Consider the following 23,575-nt stretch of genomic DNA (forward strand, 5'->3'; position numbering starts at 1 on the left):
CTTTTCTTTCACTGAGCTAAAGCTAGCCATAGACATTATATATCTGCATTAAATACCTGCAATGTGTATGGTGGCCCTCCAACTTGTGTCAGGGTAGAGAAGTGTGAGGCATGGGGACTTAAATGCCTGATCCTTTATTCTCTGGGAGATAAGCCACTGCCATAACTGTCTGGCAATGCCCCCCCCCCCTTTGGCCAGCTTTAGAGCGTGCGTTAATTGAGGGTTCATAGGTCTTAGATGCTTGTGAGCAGATATATTAATGCATATTCTGTGTGTTACATTGCTTAATATTTTGGACCAACTTCGACAATGCAGAACATGCCGTAAAAATTATATTGGTGAGGGCCTCAGCAGTCAGATCCAAGACCATGATGTGACTATTTCACAAAGGTAAAATCACCATAAGTCTTAACATGATTTTCTGTAACAGGAAAGCATAATTACAGATATGTCCACTAGATGGAGCATCTACATAAACTAACAGAGTGTTTACAAGTAATGTATATGATGCACTAAAGAACTGAAAAGCTTTCTGGAAAAAGTTACTGCATAACTAAGAAATGTGTAAGTAGAATTGATAAAAGGGTTTCCCCATACCATAAGGTGATGGCTTATCATTAGGACATGCCGCCACTCTATGACTGGTGGGAATCCAACTACCCCTACAATCCTGAGACTGAAGTGTTCCTTGCACAATGGAGATATTGTGGTGTCTACTTGCCTGTACCAACTGTATTAGCCATGTTGTCTGGTTTGACCTCATTCCGAACAATGCTGGATGATGACTTGGAAGGTTGAGAAACAGGACTAAGCAGCTGGGGAAGGCCATCTCGGCTGCCCTTAGAACTCTCCGTCTCTGATACTGATAAGTAGAAAAAATAAGGTCCATTTAAAAAAACAATACTTAAACTAACAGCATGAATTTTAGTTATAATACAAAAAATAGCAAACCAGATTTGCAAGCAATTGTTTATATGTACAAACGTGCTAATCATTTCCCTTTAGAGGGGGTTTCTGGGACTATTAGGGTACTATTACACGGGCCGATGAAGGCCCGATAACAAGTGAAAACAAGCGCCGATCTGCTAGATCAGCGGTAGTTTACTGGGCCTATTACACGGCCCGATAATCGTTTAACAAGGGCTGCAGGGACATCGTTACCGATGTCCTTGCAGGCCTTGTGTAAACTTTATACATTACCTATCCAGGCTGCAGCTTCAGAGCGGCTTGTCTCAGCTGACAGGCCGCTCAGCCAGTCACTGGCCACGGCGGTCCCGGTCAGTGATTGGCTGAGTGGCCTGTCAGCTGAGACAGGCCGCTCTAAAGCTGGAGCGCGCGAGACCCAGGGAGTAGCACAGAGCAAGAGGAGCCCTGCAGCCTGGATAGGTAATGTATTCTTCTTTGCTAATCGTCAGCGGTGGTCACGCACCGCTATTGCACGTAGCGATGCGCGTCGGCGCCACCACAATTATAGGTCAGAACCTATATCAACGATCATCGGCTGATTATTGTCTTTATTACACGGAATGATAATAGGACGGATAGGGCTGATTTGGCCGATAATCGTTCAGTGTAATAGTACCCTTACACTGACTTCCGTCTGCCCATGGACCACCCTTACAGACTAGTGTCCAATCCCTTTTTACTAGTAAAATTAACCTATTTTAAGAAAATCTGTACCTACTGCAAATTTCATACATCACATGTATCTGCTAGGCCGATGACACAACTGAATAATCAGACACATGACAAGTACTTCGCTAAGTTCCTGGAAAAGTTCTGCCTTGTCTCCATCTGTATTTTTGTCCTAATACTGCATGAGTTAACACTTTAATGTAAATTTATCATCTTGTGTACCTCTTCACTTCTGAACATGCACAGCTTGGGTACATCCAGTGGTGACTGTACCTGGTACTGCAGCTCCTGCTATTCACAAGCTGTAATACCAGACACAACTGCTATTGAATTTACAAAACTAAGATGCTTAAAGTAAACGTATACATGACAAAACAACATAAACAACATTGTCTTTAGTTTACTGCAGAGCATATATCATCTTAATCCCACTGAGTTTGCCAATGACAGAACTTGTAAAAGTTACCTACATGAGCTAGAGTCACTCCCTCTAGAGTCTTCCTGTTCTTCTTGTATATCATGCACGGCTCCTCTGCGAACCTCTTCCTTGGATAAAGAACTGTATCCCAGATCAGACTGACCACCTAGAAAGGCAAGCAACTCAGATTACTATAGATTTAAAGAGGAAAAACTAAAAATTACACGGTCCACCCTTCTACAGAACCCACCAACACACCTGTACTAGATCTGTCATCTGCAGGGTCAGTGCTGGTAACATCTGTACTGAATGATGGCTGGTCTGTAGCATTCATGTCAATAGAACTGTCCATACTGCCATGACTAACTGCATCCAGATCACTGCCATCTATTGAGGACATATGGAAGAGAAAAAAGGGATTAAAACCAATGTTGTATGATAACTAGAGCGGCAGTAATAGAAGATGGCTGTGATTTACCTGAAGGTGTGGCATGTGGTGCTAAAGAATTATGTTTTTTCAAGGCTCGCTTAAACTGGGCTACTCCATGAAGAACGTTCCTGACCTTTATCCACAGGAAATAACCTCCGCGGTTCCCAGAGGGCCATACGCTTTCCAGAACAGCCTGTATAAAGAAGGCAATACTTAGCAACATGGATAACAACTAGAATATAATATATAATAGATTGAATTTAGTATATAGTATTTAGTATATAGAATTATTCATAATGTAAACTGACAGCAGTCACCAGCAGGTTCTTAAAAGTGACATGTTCATTACAAAAACCTTTTGACATGTCAGAGAGACATTCAGACCCTGAGTGATCAATAGAATGAGCTGCCACATGGTCCGTGTCCCACTCTGTGTCATTAAGAAAAGATGTGTCTCATAGACTTACATTATGTTGCCATCTTATCACATGACACAGAAACGGTAGAGAATGCGGACTTCTCACAATTGGTACTGATCAAAACAATTGACATGTCCCTGCGACATGAGACATTTTCTGATGACAGTGCCACTTTATGGCCGATTTTGCCATTGTCTGAATGCTCTTTCTTTGGAGGTCTGAGTGTTATGTGGTGGTCACCTACTAGGGGGAGCAGTTCATTCTTTGATGTACAAAATGATGCGCCTACACACCGCCAGTCATTTTCTAAAACCCATAGCAAAAATGATCGCCGCACTGAGGATGGCGCTTTTGACTTTGTAACAGACATAACTGAATATGGCATAAAGCAATGGTTGTGTAATATCTGAACATCCTGGCTTCATGAAACAAGTGAAAGAACATTACTGTAATGAATAATGTATCCTTCTGGAGATCAAGTAATAATAAATTCTATAATCCTCATGGAGATCCCAGTTAGTGCTTTGTTGCTCTTCTTTACGACATCTGAATTCTTTGAGGCCTCGTCATGAACCATTTTTTCTATATCTCCACCATCCATAGTCAATCACATTCAGATCCACACTGTTTGAGGCCATTGGCCATGGATCATGCCACCAGGACCCTGGTACTAACAAGGTAGTGAAAAAAAAATAGCTTTCATTCCTTTGCATTAAAGGGATACTCCAGAAAAGAAAAAATGTTTCTAAATAAACTGGTGTCAGACACCTATATAGATTTGTAATTTACTTCTAGTTAAAAAAAAAACAAATCAAATGTTCCTGTACTTCTCTGCTGTCAGATTAGAAATAATAAACCACTCCCTGCAGAACATACAGCAGCTGCTAAGTACTTGGAGACTTGAGATTTTTTAATAGAAGTAAATTACAAATCTATATGACTTTCTGAAACCAGTTGATTTGAAAGAAATTTATTTTTGCCAGGGTACTCACTATATACTTCCACGTGGCAATCCCAAAAGCAGCAATTTTTTTTGTAGCTTAGATTGGGTGACTTTGATATTTTATAGTAGGGTTATTTTTGCTTTTTGTACCCCACACATTTTTAGTCCCCTTAGGGGTCTTGTATAAGTGATCATTGATTGAATATCCATTTATTAAAGTGTGCTATTATTTCGCTTTCTCCATGCTGCTTATGGCAGGGTGTAATAGAAACATAAAAATTGCAGTGACAGAGGTAATTAGGTCTAACCAAGCAGATATCGCAGTCAACAGTGAGGAGGTTAGGGCCCTATTACACGGGACAATTATTGTGCAAAAAATAGCTAAATCGTCTGAATTTAAACGATAATCGTTCTGTGAAATTTCAGGCAACGATCGAAAAATCGTTCGCTGTAATTCCACATTTGTTCGCTCAAGTTCCACATTTTTCCATTAATCATTCAGTGTAATTGCACATTGTTCATTGTTTTTCTGGGATAAGAAGGAGCAAACGATCATAGTAACAATCGCAATAACAATCATAGTAACGATCATAACTAACGACCATCGTTCAGTCGTTTTGCGATCGTTTATCGTTAGTCGTTAATTGTTAAAAATCACTCCGTTTAATAGGACCCTAAAACAGCCGTCATCAAAGTTATCACAGTGCCAATGGTGTGGATTGGCTGCAGATAGCTGGCTGCCTCAGCCCCAGAGCCCACTTCATACATCCCCAACCCCATACATGTCAGAAAAAGTTGTTTTCGCAGAAATTGTCTGAAAGAAAGTCTAGTAGTCTGACCGGAGATAGGGGCATTTTTTACACTCCTATTTTAGAGTCCTAAATTTGCTTGTACTAGTGATTTATGGCAAGCTATTTTGCATCAACGGTACACATTACAATAGTTCCCCTTCACATTTTAAGTAGGTTTCAGGAAATGTGTCAGATGTGTTTGCATATTTTATATAAAGTAACAAACTGGGTGACATCCTTTTAGCCAGGAGTCGTAGCTTTTCTTATATCTTTAAATTGCACTAAGGGCCCAATTAAACAGTCCGATACAGGCGACAAGTGTTTCTAGAAACGATAATCTGGCCCATGTAAAGGAGGAGGAAAAACGTCCACTCGGCTAATTGCATCTTTTGAGCAGGTCAATAAATTATCGTTTACCGGCCGCATCCTCTCTGTGCAAACAGGAGATGTACATACCACAGCAATGAATTTAAATGGCTGCTGGGATAGTTTGTGTGGCCCTGCCACTCGATTAGTTGTGCCAATGAGTGTCGGTGATCTCGCTGATCAATGCTCCTTTGCTGCCGTATGGAGCCCCATATTGGGCTGTCTTAAAGGACCCTAAGTCAACACTAAACCTAGAAATGAATGAAAACGGAAATGGGAACTTGCTCCCATGGTTTTTAGGTCTGCAGCATATTCTTAGCACAGTCTTCTAAAGATGTTGAACAGGATTTCTTTTTACATTTTTTGGATTTTATTCTAACATAGTGTTTCTTTAATGGTGACTGTGAGAATAATAGAGTAATAGTCAGGAATTACAAGACGAATGCTTAAGAAAGTAAATATGCCTTTGCCACTGCAGAGAAGAGATACAGTATGGGACATTATGGTTTCCATACGGCTCCGCTTACTTTGTTGTAGTACCCGTAGGTGATGGCGTTGGGCTGCACTCCAGCTTTCTTCATTTCAAATAGAACTTTAACAGCAAGAACAGGCTGACCGTACTGACCACACAACTGCATGAGAACACGATAGCACACCTAGAATACACAAAGACGAACAGGGGGTTATCAGCCTTTTCTGCTCTATTTGGTAAAAAAAATAAGGCTCTGTCCACAGTCTCAGAAGTTAGCGTAGTATTACATAGGCGGACCTGTGCCTGATCAAGTAGACCAGCACCAATTTCAAGAGCTTATCACATGGCTTGTTTATTGTGTGGTGGGCAGGGCACATGTAGGCAGGGGGTATGTGGCCAACAATGATGAAAGTAAAGGGTCACAAAAGATCCAGGTCCCAGGTCCCAGAATCATTGAGCCATGTAAAGGGTCCATTAAACTATATGGCATGGGTCTGATCACACAAAGGAGAAATAGAAGGAGCACAGCACTTACTGAAAAACTTTTCTTCTTTCTTATAGTTCTCCTTTGTGTGATCGGACAGCAAAAGTTCTATTTGCGTTTCATGCAGAGCACCATCTAGCTCTCTACAAGTTATTCCTCTTGCCACACATATAAAGCAAGCTCTATTCGTACTATTATCATCAATGGTGCTGGGTTGAACTGTATCTGGCATGGGTCTGCCTATATAAAAGCAGTTAAGAGAATCCTGGCACTCGCCCAGTAGAGTTATGCTTGGTTATTATGTGCAAAACATGATAAAGTACAGGAGGATGTGTTTCGGCATGTAGCCTTCATCAGCTCCAACAAACTACCAAACAAGCATAACTCTACTAGTTGAGTGCCAGGATTCTCTTTAACACTATTTCTGGGACATTACCTCGCCACAAGCACCACCACCACACAGTGCTGTCTCCCCTAAAACACACGATTTTCCCCTATAAAAAGACCCGTGTTGTCAGCAAGTGCTGGCTGTAAGCTCACCCTATTACATGGTTTAATGATCGTTTGACCAGGGCTGCACAAACAATCCCTATTACAGGGGGAGAAGTGTGGCTGACAGCAGATTATTTTTTGACAGGTTAAAAGTGAGCGATTACTTTGCTTGTTTCCTGGCTGAACGCTAGTCAGTACTTCCGAATGTAATGTGTGCAATTAAATAATATAAAATGCAGAAACTCTGCAAAGTGCAATATGAAGATCTGTTAAACATAATCACAGGAAGTTGTGCAAAAAACAAAACAAAAAAAACACATCGTACCTCATCAGGAGAGTCAATTTTTTTAGCTTGCATCTTCCGCAGGATGTCATATGCAGTACGCAGAGCTCTCACTTTGGAGTGGCAGACTTTGACGTATGCAGGCAAGCATATAAACCACAAGCCGTAGCAGTGCTTCAGCAGACATCTGGACCACATTTGGGGGATGGACGAATACCGCTTTGCTATTTTATGAGCTGACTTAATTTCCTACAAAAGTGACACAGCAGATTTACATCTTTTAGGAAAATAAATTGTAGATACTTTCAGCATAAGTGCAACTTTTCTACTCTCCACAGGTAAGCCTAACAGGAAATGACTTTCAGGCCACAAATATAAAGCCCTAAACTCTAGGGAATATATTTGCCTTATAATGAATCACAATTACTAGCTCAGAACATTTACATAACAGAAATGCTTCCAACAAATCTTTACTCTGACAAGATCTAAAATACGTCATTTGCAGCAAATCTGCAGAGAATTTGTCAGTTAAAAAAATGATAAGAAAAGTGGGTGTTCTGCACAGTTTACACTGAATTTAAAGCAACCCAGTTTTGTTTAGTTTTTTTGCCCATATAATGCAAATTCATTCCCAATATTCCTGTAGTGTCATCTGTTTCATCCCGGCTCTTCTGCATCCATATTACTGCAACTGGGTCATGTAATCACCACTCAGATCACCAGAAAACTACATAGGTTTATGTGCAACAGCAAGTGGTCTGACCTATGCCAGCTGAATTGTGGGAACCACAGGATTACATATAACCCTCCTGGCACTCTCAATTCCTGTCTCTACTGCAACCTAACAAGAGTACAAAAATTCGAGGGCTGGGTAGCACCCTGCAATCATACTGCAAGGATGACAGGATTACATACAGAGACCCTATTACTGAAATCACAGAGAGTGGTTGCTATGAACCATGGCATTTAAGGGGTTATACGTCTGGGATTCTCCAGTTCCCGACAATAGAGGAGAAGCCTGGCTGTCATGCTGTAAAAAGCATATGGGCAATAATGTAACCCCCCTTAGTGACAGCTATAAAAAATGCATTATGGCAGTCTGGTACAACTTTATGATTAGTAGATGAATATTATTAACTTTTTATTTCATATACATTTCTTTTTTTGCATGTGACAAGTACTTTTCATTGAAGAAATTCATTGGTGGCATACCTGTTTAGTTCTCCTGAACATTGGAGAAGGACTGCAGGGTGCAGTAACTTTAGTGGAAAGTCTGTGAGTTTTCAAGAGTCCATCCGGAGTGTCAAACAGGTCCATTGTGAGAACAGGAAACCCATTGTAACTGAAGATCAGGAATAAACATTATCAATAGATGTCTTCAATATCAGATAATCCACTATAAACAGGTGTAACCAATCATCTATCTAGAGATCACATAGGTATGTTTTAACTATTCTAACATATTCTCAGAATACAACTTTAATGGGCTCGTCAATCTAATAAACACAGATTCCTCAGTCCTGTTTCCTGGCACCAGGTTTATAAATTTAACCATTCTTCAACTATTATAAAACACCAAACATTCGCCACAGACAAAACTCTTCTTTTAAGACATGTCAATAAGTCTAACAATTACACTTGTCTAAAGTAATGGGAAGCCGAGATTCCAGATTCCACAAAAAGAAATCACAGACAGGACTCTAGGAAGAAGCTACCTGTATTTTTTTGGATGTTCCTCCCCATTAGGTAAATGAGGGATCTCAGGGGGCGTAATGAAGACTGTGTGCTCGCTCCTGTGAGACTCATCCAGCTCAATAAGACGCATGTCTCCAGACTTATCTACATCCACCTAAAAGAAAAATGAGCAAAGCAGCATAAGGTTATGCCAATGTGATATGTCCACTTACACATTATGTTAGCTTTATATAACATGATGTCCTTCGGTCATTTAGTTATCCTAGATGTCGAAGACGATACTATGCACAGCATGCAATGTGACTACACATTGAGAATGAATGAGAAACCGCTAAGAATCCCTTTAAATGGGCTACTCAGCCTTAAAAAAAACATGGCCAATGTCTTCCAGAAACAGCACATTCTCGTCCTTTTGGGCGTTTTGCAGCTCAGTTCCGTCAAAGTGAACATAGCTGAATTGCAATATAACAGACAACCTGGGGAAGAGGTGGTGCTGTTTCTGCAAGAAAGTAGCTGTGTGTTTTCTAATAGTGGATAACCCCTTACCCCCAGCAATACGACAAATTGTTATAAATAAGACACAAGGTTTATACTGACCTGCCATGGCCTTGTGTGAACCAACAGAGTTACGATAATCTAACACAGACATTGGTGTAAGTTATAGCAGGTATCTACAGCTCAGCTCACAGCTTGGTGCCCAAATTCCTATGAGGCGCAAGTCTCTTAATCAACTCTGCCCATCTCACCCCAGTGGACTTCTGCATAAGACAGCCACTAAAGTCTATAGCAACTAAATCTAAGCTCATCTCCCCAACAAAAAGTCAAGAGCCCTATAATAAGATTAAGAGTCAAAAGCCCTATAGTAAGATTACCAGTGGCTGAAGATGATTGATGCAACCCTAGGGAGTCCGTAAAACAAGAATACAGCCTATGGCGGATGGCTGTTTCTAGGAAACCTTGGGGCTGCATCCAGGTAATAAATGCTGCATGCTCGGGTTCAGACAAACACAAGTGTTCTCAAGGATCGCTCATCTCTAATAAAGATTAAAATAGTAAGGCTCTTAACATGTAATAATGAAAATAATAGCTTGGTCATTAAGGCCCATAATAGCCTTCACTAAGGCTGGGTTCACACTACGTTTTTGCAATCCGTTTTTTTTTTTTTCCATCCGTTTGCAAAAAACGAATGCGTGTGTGCATCCATTTTGATCTGTTTTTACATTGAATTCCATTTTCCATTGAATTATTTAAAAAAAAAAAAGGATCTTTTTTTTTTTTTTTTTTTTTTTTTAACGGACACACGTTTTTGTGTATTTTAAAAAAACTGATCTTTTTTTATAATGGAATTCAATGGAAAAACAGATCAAAACGAATGCACACACATGAATCTGCGTTTTCCATCCGTTTTTCGCAAAAAAACGGATTGTGAACCCAGCCTAAGGGGGTCATATATTTTAGATGGGCAAGTGCACCTCCAAGCATGATTGTTTGTGTCCTATGGTTAAAATACATCCAATTTATTTGACAGGGGCTCCATTATATCTTTCCTAGGCTGCAGAAAACAAAGCAGGGGCACTGTGGCTGATGGCACTCCTGAGGGGCGCTGGGGTAGGGCATACTATGGGCAGCTCGGAGGGCATTACACAGGCTTCAGGCTGTCCTGATAATGATGTCAATCCAGGCGCTCTCTCCAATGCTCCATTAGCTAGACATCTTTTTCCTGCATGCCACTTCAATATAGGAAGGAGTAGTGAGGAGACGCTTGTTACTTCTGAAGATACTTATCCCAGTGGGTAGAGAAAAAAAAAACAGAGAACTTGCCAAAAAACCTCAACAAGGTGAGCCTGTTACTCCCCTGATAATGAACAGCCAGCGGGGTCTGCTGCTGAGTAAAGCACTACACTTTCTGCCAAAAATAAATATCTTTTGGCCCTTACTGTTCATGTAATTGGTTTCAGCTAGTTAGGTAGCTGTAAAACTGATTGATCTGCTATCCGGGCCCAGCACTTCTGAGCGCACCATAGGGCAGGGAACATTCAGTTAACTAGCACATTCTTTTAATCTCCTCAATGCCAGGAAGGTCGCTGAGGACATTGATCTATATTTCTGGAATATATTTTCTGTTGCTGTAAAAACTTCCCTGATTAAAAGCAAAGATTAATTATCAACTATAAAGCTTAGCGAGAGCCTAACATTGTAATCAAGTGAGCACTAGTAATGGGCGGCCAGGTCCAAAGAGGTAGTATATGAGATATATAGCACTCGGATTATTAAGGTAAAGGTAACCCTTTGTGTCGGGTCTGTCAGCTGAATAGGCTGCTCTGGGTAAGGGTAAAATATTACAGCTACACACCCATACCCCATACATAGAAGTGTATAACTAGCTGTAGTGAAAACCACACACCAGCTTTAAAGGGGTTATCCGGCTAAAATCTTTTTCTTTTTTTTTTAAAACTGGTTTCAGAAGGTTATATACGGTAGATTTGACGTCAATTAAAAATCTCTAGTCTTCCAGTACTTAACAGATGCTGTATGTCCTGCAGAAAACGACAGGAACTGTCCAGAGCAGTAGCAAATTCCCATAGAAAACCTTTCCTGCTTTGGACAGTTTCCGTCTCAGACAGGGGTGGCAGCAGAGAGCACTGTGTCAGACTGAAAAGAAAACATTTCCTGTGGGACATACAGCAGCTGATAAGTATGGGAAGACTGGGAATTTTTAAATAGAAGTAAATGACAAATCTTCCTGAAACCAGTTGATTTGAAAGAAAAAGATATTCGCTGGAGCACCCTTTTAAAGCAGATCTGTCATGTTACAACTAAAAGTATTAGCCAAAACATGTGTGCTATTTGTTTATTAGGAAAGTTAGAAGAATACAGAGAACACATAGATATGAGTCCACTTCATTCCCCCTGCTTTCCGCAGTGGTGACTGGCAGAGAATACCAAAGCGTTATGGCCTCTTTACATGGGTACACAACCTTTGGTCCTCCATCTGTTTGAAAACAACAATTTCGACCATGCCTGTAAAGCCAGGCATAATGGCAATTGCAGCTTTGTAACAGCTGGAGGGCAGAAGATTGTGTACCCATGGTTTAACACTGGGGACAACTTTTCTTGTGCTTTTGGGTCAGTTGAGATGTATGTCACGGAGTTCCCTTGTGAAGGCCTTTAGCATTAAGGATGTTAAGGTCTTAACTTTTTAGACATTAATTTATCCATATTTCACGCCATCAAAGGTCACAGCCAACAAAGCCCTAACCAGTCCAGGTATTCAACGTTTATCTCAAGCATACCTGCTACAACTAATTTAGCCAGTGATCCGCGAGAAAACACTCGATTTGCGTATATGTGCTTTTACACGCAACGCTCATGACCGCCGCAAGTGGTGCATGCAATTCAAAAATGCAGGCCATACCTGAACTAACTACTTTAGGATATGTTCACACTACGTAAAACTACGGTCGTAGTTCTCGCCGCAGAACTACGGCCGTAGTTTTGCGGAGTTGAACATAGCCTTGTGTGCAATTGGATCCCGGCCGGAGCGTACACACATCGCATACGCTCCGGCCGGGATCTGTGCGGCGCCGGAAAAAACTGACAGGTCAGTTTTCTGCTGCTGGAATTCAGTGAATTCCGGCCGCAGAAAGACCTGTCAGTTCACACAGTGAAGCGAGCGGCTCCGGCCGCTCGCTTCACTGTGTGCTATGGGAAGCTCTGATGCGGGCGCACGCTGATGTGCCCGCATCAGAGCTCCGCGGCTGGAAAGATCACCCGGCCGGTACTTAAGTACCGGCCGAGATGATCCGGCCAGAGACCGGCCGTTCCGTTACCAGTGCACATAGCCTTAAACAGTGGCAAGCCCAGGGGCATCTCACAGTTATTGGTAAACTGCAGACACTAGTGACTATACAATTGCTATATTAGTTGTTCTCAGCCGTTTACATGGTAGATTGTTCACACAATTATTTGGTGCAGTTTTGGCCTCCGGGAACGCAGGCAGCATACTCAGCTGACAGATCTGCTTTAAAGCTCATGGGTGGTGCACAATGCAGCTAGTTACATACTTCTATATTCTTTGCTGTAACATAGACTTTTAGTACTATGCATTATATAATCTGCATTAATTCCTGCTGAAAGGACAGAAGGTGACCCAGTTTTCAGGGAATCCAACATCATGGATTAATCTTCTTAAAATTGCAGTGTCTGGAACAATATACCCCACTCCTACAACAAAGAGTACATTGGCTCTCTGCAGCCTGTGCACATAAAATGATGTGTAATGTTAGCTACACTCTTCTATGACAAGCAACAGTATTGCATGTATTTATAGAGGCTGTCAGGTCTATCCCTATGTGAGGAAGGCATGGATAGAAGGGAGGGGTGCTAAAATACTTAATATATACTATATACACAAAAACACTATATTATATTTACTGTACATAATGACAAGAAATGGCTGCAGAAATACTGCTATAGTCATACAATTGGTCATTACAGCAAAAGCCCTGATGATTATATATTACAGAACTACTAGAATTAAACATAATGATTATCATCAGGTACAGCAGGCGCAGTGGTGGAGATGATGAGAATCTGCTCTGGTATAATGACATAATGGTATGGAAACAGCTACTGTAATAGGCAAAGCAAGAAATGACAGACGGCCATTAATTCCGTGAAGCACAGACGTAATTATAGATAGCAACTGCAAACAGAAGCCGCACCATGGAGCCTATGTACTCAATTACAGAATGTCAGCTTCTATGTGCTCAGAAATGTCATCACTAGGAAGGAATTACACTGACCTACATTTGATATGAGCCAAATATAAGCCATAAGTCCATACACATTAAGAGTAAAAAATTACAAACTAGAACCTACCACATCAGACGTTCATTAACATTTTTATTCTGTTTGAACAACTGAGACTAGCTTTTAAGTCGTGAGGGGAGCCGCTTTCTGAAATTGGCCATACACATTAGACATCTTTCCTAATGGCAGATGTAAGGATTGGTTATGCTGAATTTCACCAGATCCTTTTGTTCTTAAGCCAATGAAAGAGGTGCCTGTCAGCATGTCCAGCCCTATAATACTAAGGGCACTGTGTAATAGATGCTTTAATAATGGTTCTAAGCAAGTGTAAAGATAAACTCAGAGCATTCACAGCTCTTTTACTGAAGAGACGCGCTGCAGGTCTGATTGTCAGGCAAAGAGGCTTCTATGTCCCAGCAGCGTGTGAGGTAGAAGTCTCTACACCTGTCAATCTTGCTTGCAGAGTGAATACAGACAGAGACCGCGACTAGTTACAGCTATTATATGCTTAGGCATCATAAGCATACTCTACGCACAGTATTAAAAACCTCATTTCAGCAGTTTAAACTTTACACTGGCTGCAATAAAATAATGTGTAGAAATGTTAGTAAGGCATATAGACTGAAGTACTATAGGGCCAAATGTGTTGAGGTTTCCACACACATGTTCTCAGCTGATCTGAGCGTTCAAGTGTATGGGGGGCTGCTGGACAAATAAGCATTTGGCCAACAGCTAGGTTATATGTATGGCCGGTGGTCAATTGTGCATTCTAAAATGAAAGAACACGGAGTCCCACCAGCATGGTGTTCTACTCCAGATTAGGATCGCAAACAAGGAAACCCATCTATGCTGTTAATATGTCCTAACAGGGCATATGGAAATCAGTGGATCTGTCCGAAGGATAAGTCATAAATAAATGATGACAGGGAGGGGTTTCACTTCATGAATCCTCTTATCAAGAGAAAATGAGTCCTGTGACTACTCTCCATTAAAGCCAATACATGCTCAAGTCGTGTCAGGTCGTGTAAGAGATACTGTATACTGTTATAGATACTGTTAACTGTTTGTACAACCACCAACATTCCATGCAAGGAAAGTTTTAAAGTCATTTGAGGGGTACTGACGCACAACCATAGTGGTGTGTGAACTCCTGGCACCACTTACCTTGACACCTTTCTCTGCACAATTCCTTTCTGAGAACAGCTTGTTAATGAAAGAGCAAAGCAATAAAGCATCAGAACTGGGCACTGTGTTGCAGCTTACTAACATATGATAACACTTATTTAGTTGGGTTCATGCTTTAAGAATAAGTAAGTAGTATGAATAAGAAAGGAAAAAAAAAACAAATGTACATGCAAGACTTTAATGTGACTGTGCTCTATACCCAGAATTGTTCAGGGTTGGAAACACACAAGCAAAAGGGCAGGTTACAAATTAACATGTGACTGCTTTGTGAAGTTGCATTATCTCCCTACTAACGCCGATGCCAATTGCAAGGGTACAACTGATCCACAGAATAAAGGAACCAGAGCAATACTTGGGATTAGCAGAGGTCGCAGAGGCCACACACACACTGATCAAAAGTTTATGGTATTTCCCAGTGAAATACTTTAACACGTTCAGATTGGAATCCCTCTTTATCAGTGATGTAGCTACCATAAAGGCAGACCATGCCACTACTGCGGGGCTTGTGTACTAAGAGGGTCCACAGTCCCCTTGCCCTTTAACTGTGATGAACGCTTATAGTTAAATGTTGCAGCGCTATGACCTACAGAGCAAAAAACCATTGGCTTCCTGACTTGCCAAGATAGAAGGAACGCCAGGGAAGTGTGCTGGGCCAGGTGAGTGAGTGTATGTGTGTTTGGGGGGGGGGGGGGGGTTTACCCATTCAGGATTCATAGGGCACAGTACAGATTTTTGCAATGGGGCAAAATATACCTTATAAAGCAAAATGTGTCCATCACATACCTTCTCAACACAGTCATCAAAGAAGGCCAAACTGGCATCCTTATCGCTAACAAATGAACACTCCTCAATAAACCGGATAAACATCTGAGTCTTGGTCATCAAATTGTAGAATTTGTGGTGGGAACGATCACGGCTCTTTAAAAATCCTAAGAAAAAGAGAACAGATTACAATCCTGAAGTTAGACTCTTCTAAAATATTTAGAAAGACACACAAGTCATAAAATGGCCTTATTTATAGGAATACTTTATTTGAAGGGTAGTTATTTTTTGGTTAGGCTCACATCCGTGTCGGAGCTCTGCTGCAGACTCTACTTATTTAGCAACCAGACAAACTCACTCTTTGTCATACCATGCTAAATAAGTGCACCCTTCAAGTCAGTAGAATCTATCCCTGTCCGTTGTACAATAGACCACCCATCTCTCTTCTTCTGCATTAAACAAACTGCAATTGAGGCTCAAAATGGAGCTTCTGACATAGATGTGAAGCCAGTCTTATTTATATCTGTTTATGTAAACAATGGCTATTACTGCCAATTCCAAAGTGGCTGTCACCCTTTACTAGACTCCTAAATGGCAAACCCAGAGTAGATCATGTTAGTAGCAGGGCCAAATTCACCAACTCAAGCTGCCAACCCATAAGTAACTTACTAGAATCAGACATCAGTAACAAATAATTCGCTTCACAAAACAGGAGATGGCACACAAAATGTAGTTACCTTGGAGTTCAAAAAGTGAGCTGGCATCTGTGGCAGTCTCAGAGGGGGCCTGGGTGATGGGTCGCAGGTAGGCTCTGTAGCCCTTCAAAATGGACGCCATGAAGCATAAGAAGGCTTCCTGAATCTCCATATCCAGCTGATGTAGTTTCTTTCCCGAATTGAAGTCATAGTCATTCATAGCCATTTCGAGCAGGGCATCTTCTCTAGGTCTTTGCTGTACTAAGAGGAAAAAAATAAATTTATTGATCCACTCATTTTATATTAAAATTTGGTCATATATAAACACTATCTAGGCCACTTAAGTAGTATTTATAAAAAATTTAAGGTGTCCCTTCCATTTGGAAACAGAAAAACCTCCAGTCCCCTAGGTTTTGGAAGGTCAATAAGGCATTGCGCCGAAAAAACAATCAAGCAAATTCAAGTTAAAAGTTAAATTAAAAGTTTTTGGTCACCTTAGGCCATATTTTAAATAAAAACAAAACCCAGTTTTTGGTCGCCTTGACGCAAATAGAAAGGGATGACAAAGTTCCATCTACTCCAAAATGGTACCAATAAAAACTACAGCTGACAACGCAAACAAAAAATAGCTCTCTTGCATTGCTCTGTAAAAGGAGAAGTAAAAAGTTTTATAAGTTATCATTTTTTTTACTTTCTTAAAACAACTTTAAAAATTGGGTATCATTGGGGAAAAATGTTAACATATCAGTTTCACCGCACAATAAACATCATTAAAAAAAAATGAAACCCCTAAAGATCATTTTTATTTTTCATTTTCACCCCATTGTTGTTTTGAAGTACATTATTTAAAGGGAACATAACAAAACAAAAAGAAACAAACAAAAAAAACCCTCATGACAGAAAAAGAAGATTTACTTTAAATAAATAAAACTTTTTTTCATACTGTGTATTTATTTTTGTGGTGCAGTATATAATGGCTGTGTAAAACTAACCTTCCGTACTGACTTTCAGTGTACATACATGGATGGCAATGCTCTCTAGCAAAGAGGCAAATGACACCACATATATTTGGTACTATATACTAGTGTTGCACGATGCACCGAAATATCGATACTACTATCGATATTTCGGGCACAAAAACGGTTCGGTACCAGGATTTCCTGGTATCGATACTTTATGTTAAGCTGCATAATAGCGCAGCTTAATATAAAGTACAGCGCAGAGACCACGGCCGGCATTTAACTATTTAACTATTCCCCCGCCGCGGCTGCGTCCTTCCAGTCCTGCCCCCCATTGTCAGCCCCGGCAGCCACCTCTGCACCGCCAGTCCAGCCCTTCATCCACCCCTCCCCTCCGTCCCCCGGGACCCGCCGCTGCACTTTGCGGTCCCTCACACCGGCCAGTCCCCTCCCAGCATACCTGCTTGTGCACAAGAAGGTATGCTAGGAGTTGTAGTGCACGGAGGTATGCTGGGATCGGGAGGCTGCTGCTGCACAACTACAACTCTCACCATACCTTCTAGTGCACTACAACTCTCAGCATACCTCTTTGCACAAAGAGGTATGCTGGGGGTTCTAGTGCACAAGATGATGTTGGGAGTTGCAGTTGTGCAGCAGCAGCCTTCCGACACAACTCCCAGCATATCTCCTTGTCCACTACAACTCCCAGCATACCTTATTGTGCACTACAACTCCCAGCATATCTTCTTGTGCACAAGGAGGTATGCTGGGGGTTGTAGTGCACAAGAAGGTATGCTGGGAGTTATAACAAACAAGGAAATATGTTGGGAGTTGTAGTTGTGCAGCAGCAGCCTCCCATCACAACAACTCCCAGCATACCTCTTTGTGCATTACAACCCCCAGCATACCTCTTTGTGCACAAGAAGATATGCTGGGAGTTGTAGTGCACAAGAAGGTATGCTGGGAGTTGCAGTTGTGCAGCAGCAGCCTCCTAACACCACAACAACCCCCAGGATACCTCTGTGCACTACAACTCCCAGCATACCTTCTTGTGCACAAAGATGTATGCTGGGAGTTGTTGTGTTGGGAGGCTGCTGCTGCACCACTGTACCTCCCAGCATACCTTCTTGTGTACTACAACCCCACCATACCTCTTTGTGGACAAGGAGGTATGCTGGGAGTTGTAGTGCACAAGAAGGTATGCTGGGAGGTACAAGGGAATTAAAAAGTGTAAAAAAAAAACCTAGGGAAATCCTACTGTGCTGATCCAGGGGAAGGCGAAAACCCCTATGAGGCAGATGACAATTAAAAAAATTTCAGAATAAAAGTTCTAATAATCCCCGCCTTTCCCTTTTATTCATGTCAAAAAATAAACATTTGGCATCATTGCATGCGGAATTGTCCGAACCATTAAAAGTAACAAAAAAAGTGATCAAAAAGTCACATAAATAAAAATGTGGTGCATGGGGGCATCATACCCACAGTCTGGGTGAGGGGGGGGGGGATGTCATTATATTTGTATTTTAAGTGCTTTTTTTCAAAAGTATCGAAATGGTATTGAGTATCGGAAAAAAAAGATGGTATCGGTATCGAACTCAAAATTCTGGTATCGTGACATCCCTACTATATACTTACACTCTGCCAACTGCTGATACAGGTTGCTGAGGGTATTCAGGAGATTCTTGCAGGCCTTTTTAGGAAGATTCTTCCAGCTGACATTCCTCTTACACTCTGACCTGTAAAATTAGACATTCCATTGATATTACACACACACATATATATATATATATATATATATATATTTAGAGAGAGAGAGATTTACAAACATTTGTAATAAATGTAATAAAAGTAATAGTGAAAACAAACATCATACAGATCTAGCCATTTATGAAATATACATGCAGCTGCCAAGTGTCAGTATGTCCCTTAGCAGAATTGTATCTAGATGTAATTCATACATGAAGAAATGCACAGGCCTCATGTCATACACTGAGAGAAGTTGTCACAGCACTATTGTACAACATCTGGAGCTGGAACAATGCAAGTCCCATAAGAACACTTTCTGGTAAAAGTGCTTCACAGTGCGGCTAGCCGCATATAGGCCTTCCTGGATGTCTCATTCATTCTCTATAGAGCTGCCAAACATTACTAAAAATAGAGCTTAGCAATGTTCAGAAGCCCCATAGATAATGAATGACACACTAGCAACAAATATGTATTGCCGCACCAATCATTCATTTTGTCCTCTGTTCTACGAATTGGTCGGAACTGGTCGGATCTCCATCGATCTGCTAGTTATACCCAGCTATCCTGTAGATGGGTAATGACATTCTGAAATTACAACACATCTTTAAATTTGTTATTGTAGGATTAGAAAAAAACACAGCTACTTTCTTGCAAAAACAGTACCACCCTTGTCCTCAGGTAGTGTGTGGTATTACAATCAAGCTTCATTCGCTTTAATGGAATTGAGCTGGAAAACAACACCCAAACTGGAGACAAGAGTGGCGCTGTTCCTGAAAAAAAAAAGAGAGGGGGAAAAAAGAAAAGCAGCTGTGTTTTTCTAAGCTTGGATAACCTCTTTAAGTCCTTTAAGGCGAGACCGCCATAGATTGGATGTGTTATTCTAGCACATCCCACAGATAACACTGAGATCTGGGGACTTTGGAAGCCAAGTCACCACCTTTAAATAATTGTCAGATTCTTAAAATCATTCCTGAACAATTATTATCCTACTCCGGAATCTTTCCAGAAATTATTACTACAATAGTGCCTAAGTGGGAACAGATCAGACTAGTCTTCACCCTCAGACACATCAATGAACTTTGGCTGCCCTTGACCTGTCTCTGACTGTCCTTCCTTTGACCTTCCTCTTAGATACTAACCCTCAGTATACAGGGAACATAAACCCAATAAAAATATGAAAATTGCTTAAGCAGCCTCCCAACTGTAAAAGAAAATCTCCATAAAAATAGTAAGGCTCTTGGCATACCATTTGCAAGTAGTGTGCATCATCCCACCACAGTAAGGTGGCCTCATGTCTGGGATGGGCCCTACACTAACTGTACCTATCCTTGGCTAATAAAAAAAAGCCTATATTCTGGTCATGCAAGAGCCTACTAATACTGGCAAAAATAACCTACTTGGTCGTGCACTCCATGCATCTTGGGGGTTATTAGTTGGATCCTTCATGCCCAGAGTATATGCTTATTATTAGCCACAGTTAGTGTAGGGTCCATCCCAGACATGAGGCCACCTTATAGAGGTGGGATGATATTCCCTATTTGCAAATGGTATACCTCATTATTTTAATGGAGATTTTCTTTAGCAGTTGGGGGGCTGCTTTTAGTGATATTCATATCTGTATTGGGTCTGTATCTTTATCAGAAAAAATTAGTGAGAGTATATATATGTAACGAAGGTACCTGAGTGTCATAGGATAGTAATCTTCTTGTTGAGCGGGATACCCGTGTAGAAAAGAATCCAAACACTGGTGCTGCAATCCAATTTGCTGCTTTATTTTTTGGCAATATACTCGGTACACTTCAGCTCGCATGCTGATCCACATACCCAAGCGTCCACCTGGTGTCCTGCGGACGTTTCGGAGGATAAAGCTCCTCCTTATCCTCCGAAACGTCCGCAGGACACCAGGTGGACGCTTGGGTGTGTGGATCAGCCGGTGAGCTGAAGTGTACCGAGTATATTGCCAAAAAATAAAGCAGCAAATTGGATTGCAGCACCAGTGTTTGGATTCTTTTCTACACGGGTATCCCGCTCAACAAGAAGATTACTATCCTATGACACTCAGGTACCTTCGTTACATATATACACTCTCACTAATTTTTTCTGATATTGGTATTGGAGGGTCAGTGGAGACCCAATAGTGAGTGACTTAGCCTGAAGGCTTTCAGTGCGATTAATTTTTTCCCCCATATTGGGTCTGTATCTTGCCATTGCAGTGAGCTGTTGTGTGTCTGCTATTTTAGCCATAGCAATGTGTCCCTGCCTAGTGTGAATGGTGTTGTAGAAGAGCGGACCAAACTTGTCTTTGTGTCTGCGATACAGGGAACATCCCACAAGACATTTTGTTATTTTGGAGAAACTCTGACACAGTTTCTAGCCATCACAATTTGGCCCTCAGATCATTACACTTGTCCAGTTTTTCTGCTTCCAACACATCAAATGACTGTTCACTTGCTGCCTAATATATCTCTCCCCCTGACAGATGACACTGTCACAATACCAATGTTATTCAATACACCTCTCAGTGGTCATATCTTTTATGTTAACATGTGCTTGCTGGGAAGCCTAGTGGTCCAAGGGGCTTGCAATAACACATTACTGGTGTTCCTAGTTTGTAGACCATCCCCATTGACACTTCACTCTAACATAGGTTGTTCAATCACTCGCTGAGCCGCAATCATCCCATGACCCCAGTTCACCCTATGATCCTGTGACCTCAGTTGTTACCTGCGCTGAGAGAATGATGAATGTTTTCAAGGGAAGTTCTCAGTACAGCCAGAAATTATTGTTAAATAGCAAGTTTTAGCCACAGCCACTAGTGCTTAGCATACCCAATAAAGTGATTGACCAATTTCCAGATGCTTCTTCTGACTACTCAAAGTAAGGGTATGGTTAATTTGTACTAGTTTGTGCTTATTTTCCGTCATTGCTAATGTTTTCTTATTTTGGGTTGACATTTTGGGGGCCCTGGAACCAACTACCAGTTTTCTATAGCATTATGAACGCAATATACAGAAATTCCCACACACAGCCCTGGCACCAATTACCACTGTATGGTGAGGGATTGTACTGTCACTTACTAAATCACACAGTGAGGCATCTACTTATTAAACTGGTTGCTCCTGACCACCATAGAATGAATAAGAAACCCACAATGACCCTGTGCACAATCATCAGTCCATAAAAATCACTTTAGTCTACGGCCGCTGGAGGGTTTGCTGTATGTGAAATACCATGCCAATCTCCTTTTGTTGTAGCGCAGCAAGTTCTAATCAAGGAAAACTTACTGAGAGATGGTGTTGGTATCTAGGTCAACGCAGCTCACATCCGGAGGGGGCTCATACAAATCAAAGTAGCGAGAATCAATTCCCACAATGAAAGGACATGGGGCACTCAGCACGTCCGCCAGGGCCAAAGGGCAAAGAGGAATATATGGGCACGGCCAATGGAAGGGAAAAATCATCTTTGGGAATAAAGAAGAGAAAAGGTTTTCGTTGGTTAAATAACAGCAATGAGACAAGCATAGCATACATAACTATACAAGCACAGTATACAGGTCTAAAAGTCATGGTCCAGATGTATGAGACTCCCATCTGTAGTAAAATTCCCTGCCACATGCTCCTGTGTGTTTTCTATTCTCATCCTTCATGTCTCCTCAGATTTTCTATACACTCTGTCCATACAAGTAATAGCTATATAAAAGGTAACCACAACGGTAATCGTGCATTCAGTAAGTTGTTTATTAAAGGCGAGGCCACGTGTCACAGCAAACTACAACAACATGTGGTTTTACTGCAAATGGGCTTGGTTTTACACTGTGTGTTTATGACCTTGTGGTTTTGTGCTGATGTTAAATGCATTTTACCTGCAAAAACTGTGCGGCCAAATACAGACATTGCACCAAGTAGCTTTAAAATCTCTGCCACTATACATGGCCAGAGAGAGGATATCTTATTAAAATACAAAAAAAAGACTGTGTGAATGGCTCTCCAGAATAAACATAACAGGATTGGTTTACAGCCATCTGACTGCGGCCTTTAGCCCGCCATACACATATGAAAGCTGTCAGACAAACGCTAGTTCGAATCACAGCAAACATTCTGGACTTCCTATTAAACATGCATACTGATGTCAATAGGAAGGGGAAGAAATGGGAATACTAGACACTAATGCAAATGTTATAGTCGTACCTAACTTTTTGTTTTCAAAATTTTTTTCATTGGAATTAATAAAAAAAATAAAATAATAAATAATAATTTCAGCTCAGGTTCTCTTCTACAACCGGCTTGCATTCACGCAGTCAGTAGTGCTGTTTGCTTTATTAAGCGTGATGTGTATCAGTGAAGATGCCTTGGTGAATTTATCTCCAGTCCTTACCTTTCCTCTACTAAACTTTTTAGCTGGTTTAGGAGAACAAAGGTCGACTTTGAAATGGCAACACAGAGTTTTTCAATGAGGTACATTTAGAGAATACAGTGACGATTAGACTACATTAAAGTCAACGAGCCCAACAGGAATATACAGGATTTATGATGCTGCTGACATATAGCTTGGTGCATGCCCATAAATGTGATATGGATGGGGGCTGACACAGCTGCCTACACTGCATGTGAATGGAAAGAGGCTGGAGGAGGAAACTAAACAATTTTTGATAAAGAAAATACCAAGTACAAAGCAAGAATAACAGAATGCATTTAAAGGCCATTAAGCCTGATAGACCCCTTATGATAGCCAGTTTCTGCATTAGCACAGATGACAAACACGAAATACATATCAGATAAAAGAGGCAATGCAGGGATGTCATACTATAGAGTCGGCCCACCAAATGTTTTTTACATATTAATACATATCAAGCATAGCTTTACAGTCTTGTACTCATAACAGAGACCAGTGGCTTCTCAATGAAACATCAGATCATAAAAAAACAAAGCTGAAGACAACTTAATAGAGATCTAGTGTGAGAGGAGAAATCAGGAAACAAGTGTATTCTA

At 41.1% G+C, this 23,575-nt stretch overlaps 1 protein-coding gene across 6 annotated transcripts in view; it reads right to left on the reverse strand.

Moving 5' to 3' along the window:
- The window catches only part of DENND4A (DENN domain containing 4A), a 93,409-nt gene that overhangs the window by 12,425 nt on the left and 57,409 nt on the right, over nt 1–23,575 (reverse strand). For 4 of the 6 annotated variants that reach the window (XM_069985798.1, XM_069985807.1, XM_069985781.1 and 1 more), the window contains exons 10-22: nt 21,872–22,047; nt 18,477–18,577; nt 15,925–16,143; nt 15,209–15,354; nt 14,405–14,443; nt 8,449–8,582; nt 7,946–8,075; nt 6,776–6,982; nt 5,530–5,658; nt 2,532–2,676; nt 2,312–2,440; nt 2,106–2,219; nt 722–862 (exon numbers count right to left, since the gene is read on the reverse strand). In XM_069985798.1, the coding sequence (XP_069841899.1) occupies nt 722–862; nt 2,106–2,219; nt 2,312–2,440; nt 2,532–2,676; nt 5,530–5,658; nt 6,776–6,982; nt 7,946–8,075; nt 8,449–8,582; nt 14,405–14,443; nt 15,209–15,354; nt 15,925–16,143; nt 18,477–18,577; nt 21,872–22,047 (1,810 nt within the window). The remainder of the gene's footprint in view (nt 1–721; nt 863–2,105; nt 2,220–2,311; nt 2,441–2,531; nt 2,677–5,529; nt 5,659–6,775; nt 6,983–7,945; nt 8,076–8,448; nt 8,583–14,404; nt 14,444–15,208; nt 15,355–15,924; nt 16,144–18,476; nt 18,578–21,871; nt 22,048–23,575) is intronic. The other 2 variants (XM_069985817.1, XM_069985789.1) reach the window with 1 other exon arrangement.

The sequence above is a fragment of the Dendropsophus ebraccatus genome, chromosome 1 (assembly GCF_027789765.1).
Source record: "Dendropsophus ebraccatus isolate aDenEbr1 chromosome 1, aDenEbr1.pat, whole genome shotgun sequence".
In the NCBI taxonomy this organism is placed as follows: domain Eukaryota; kingdom Metazoa; phylum Chordata; class Amphibia; order Anura; family Hylidae; genus Dendropsophus; species Dendropsophus ebraccatus.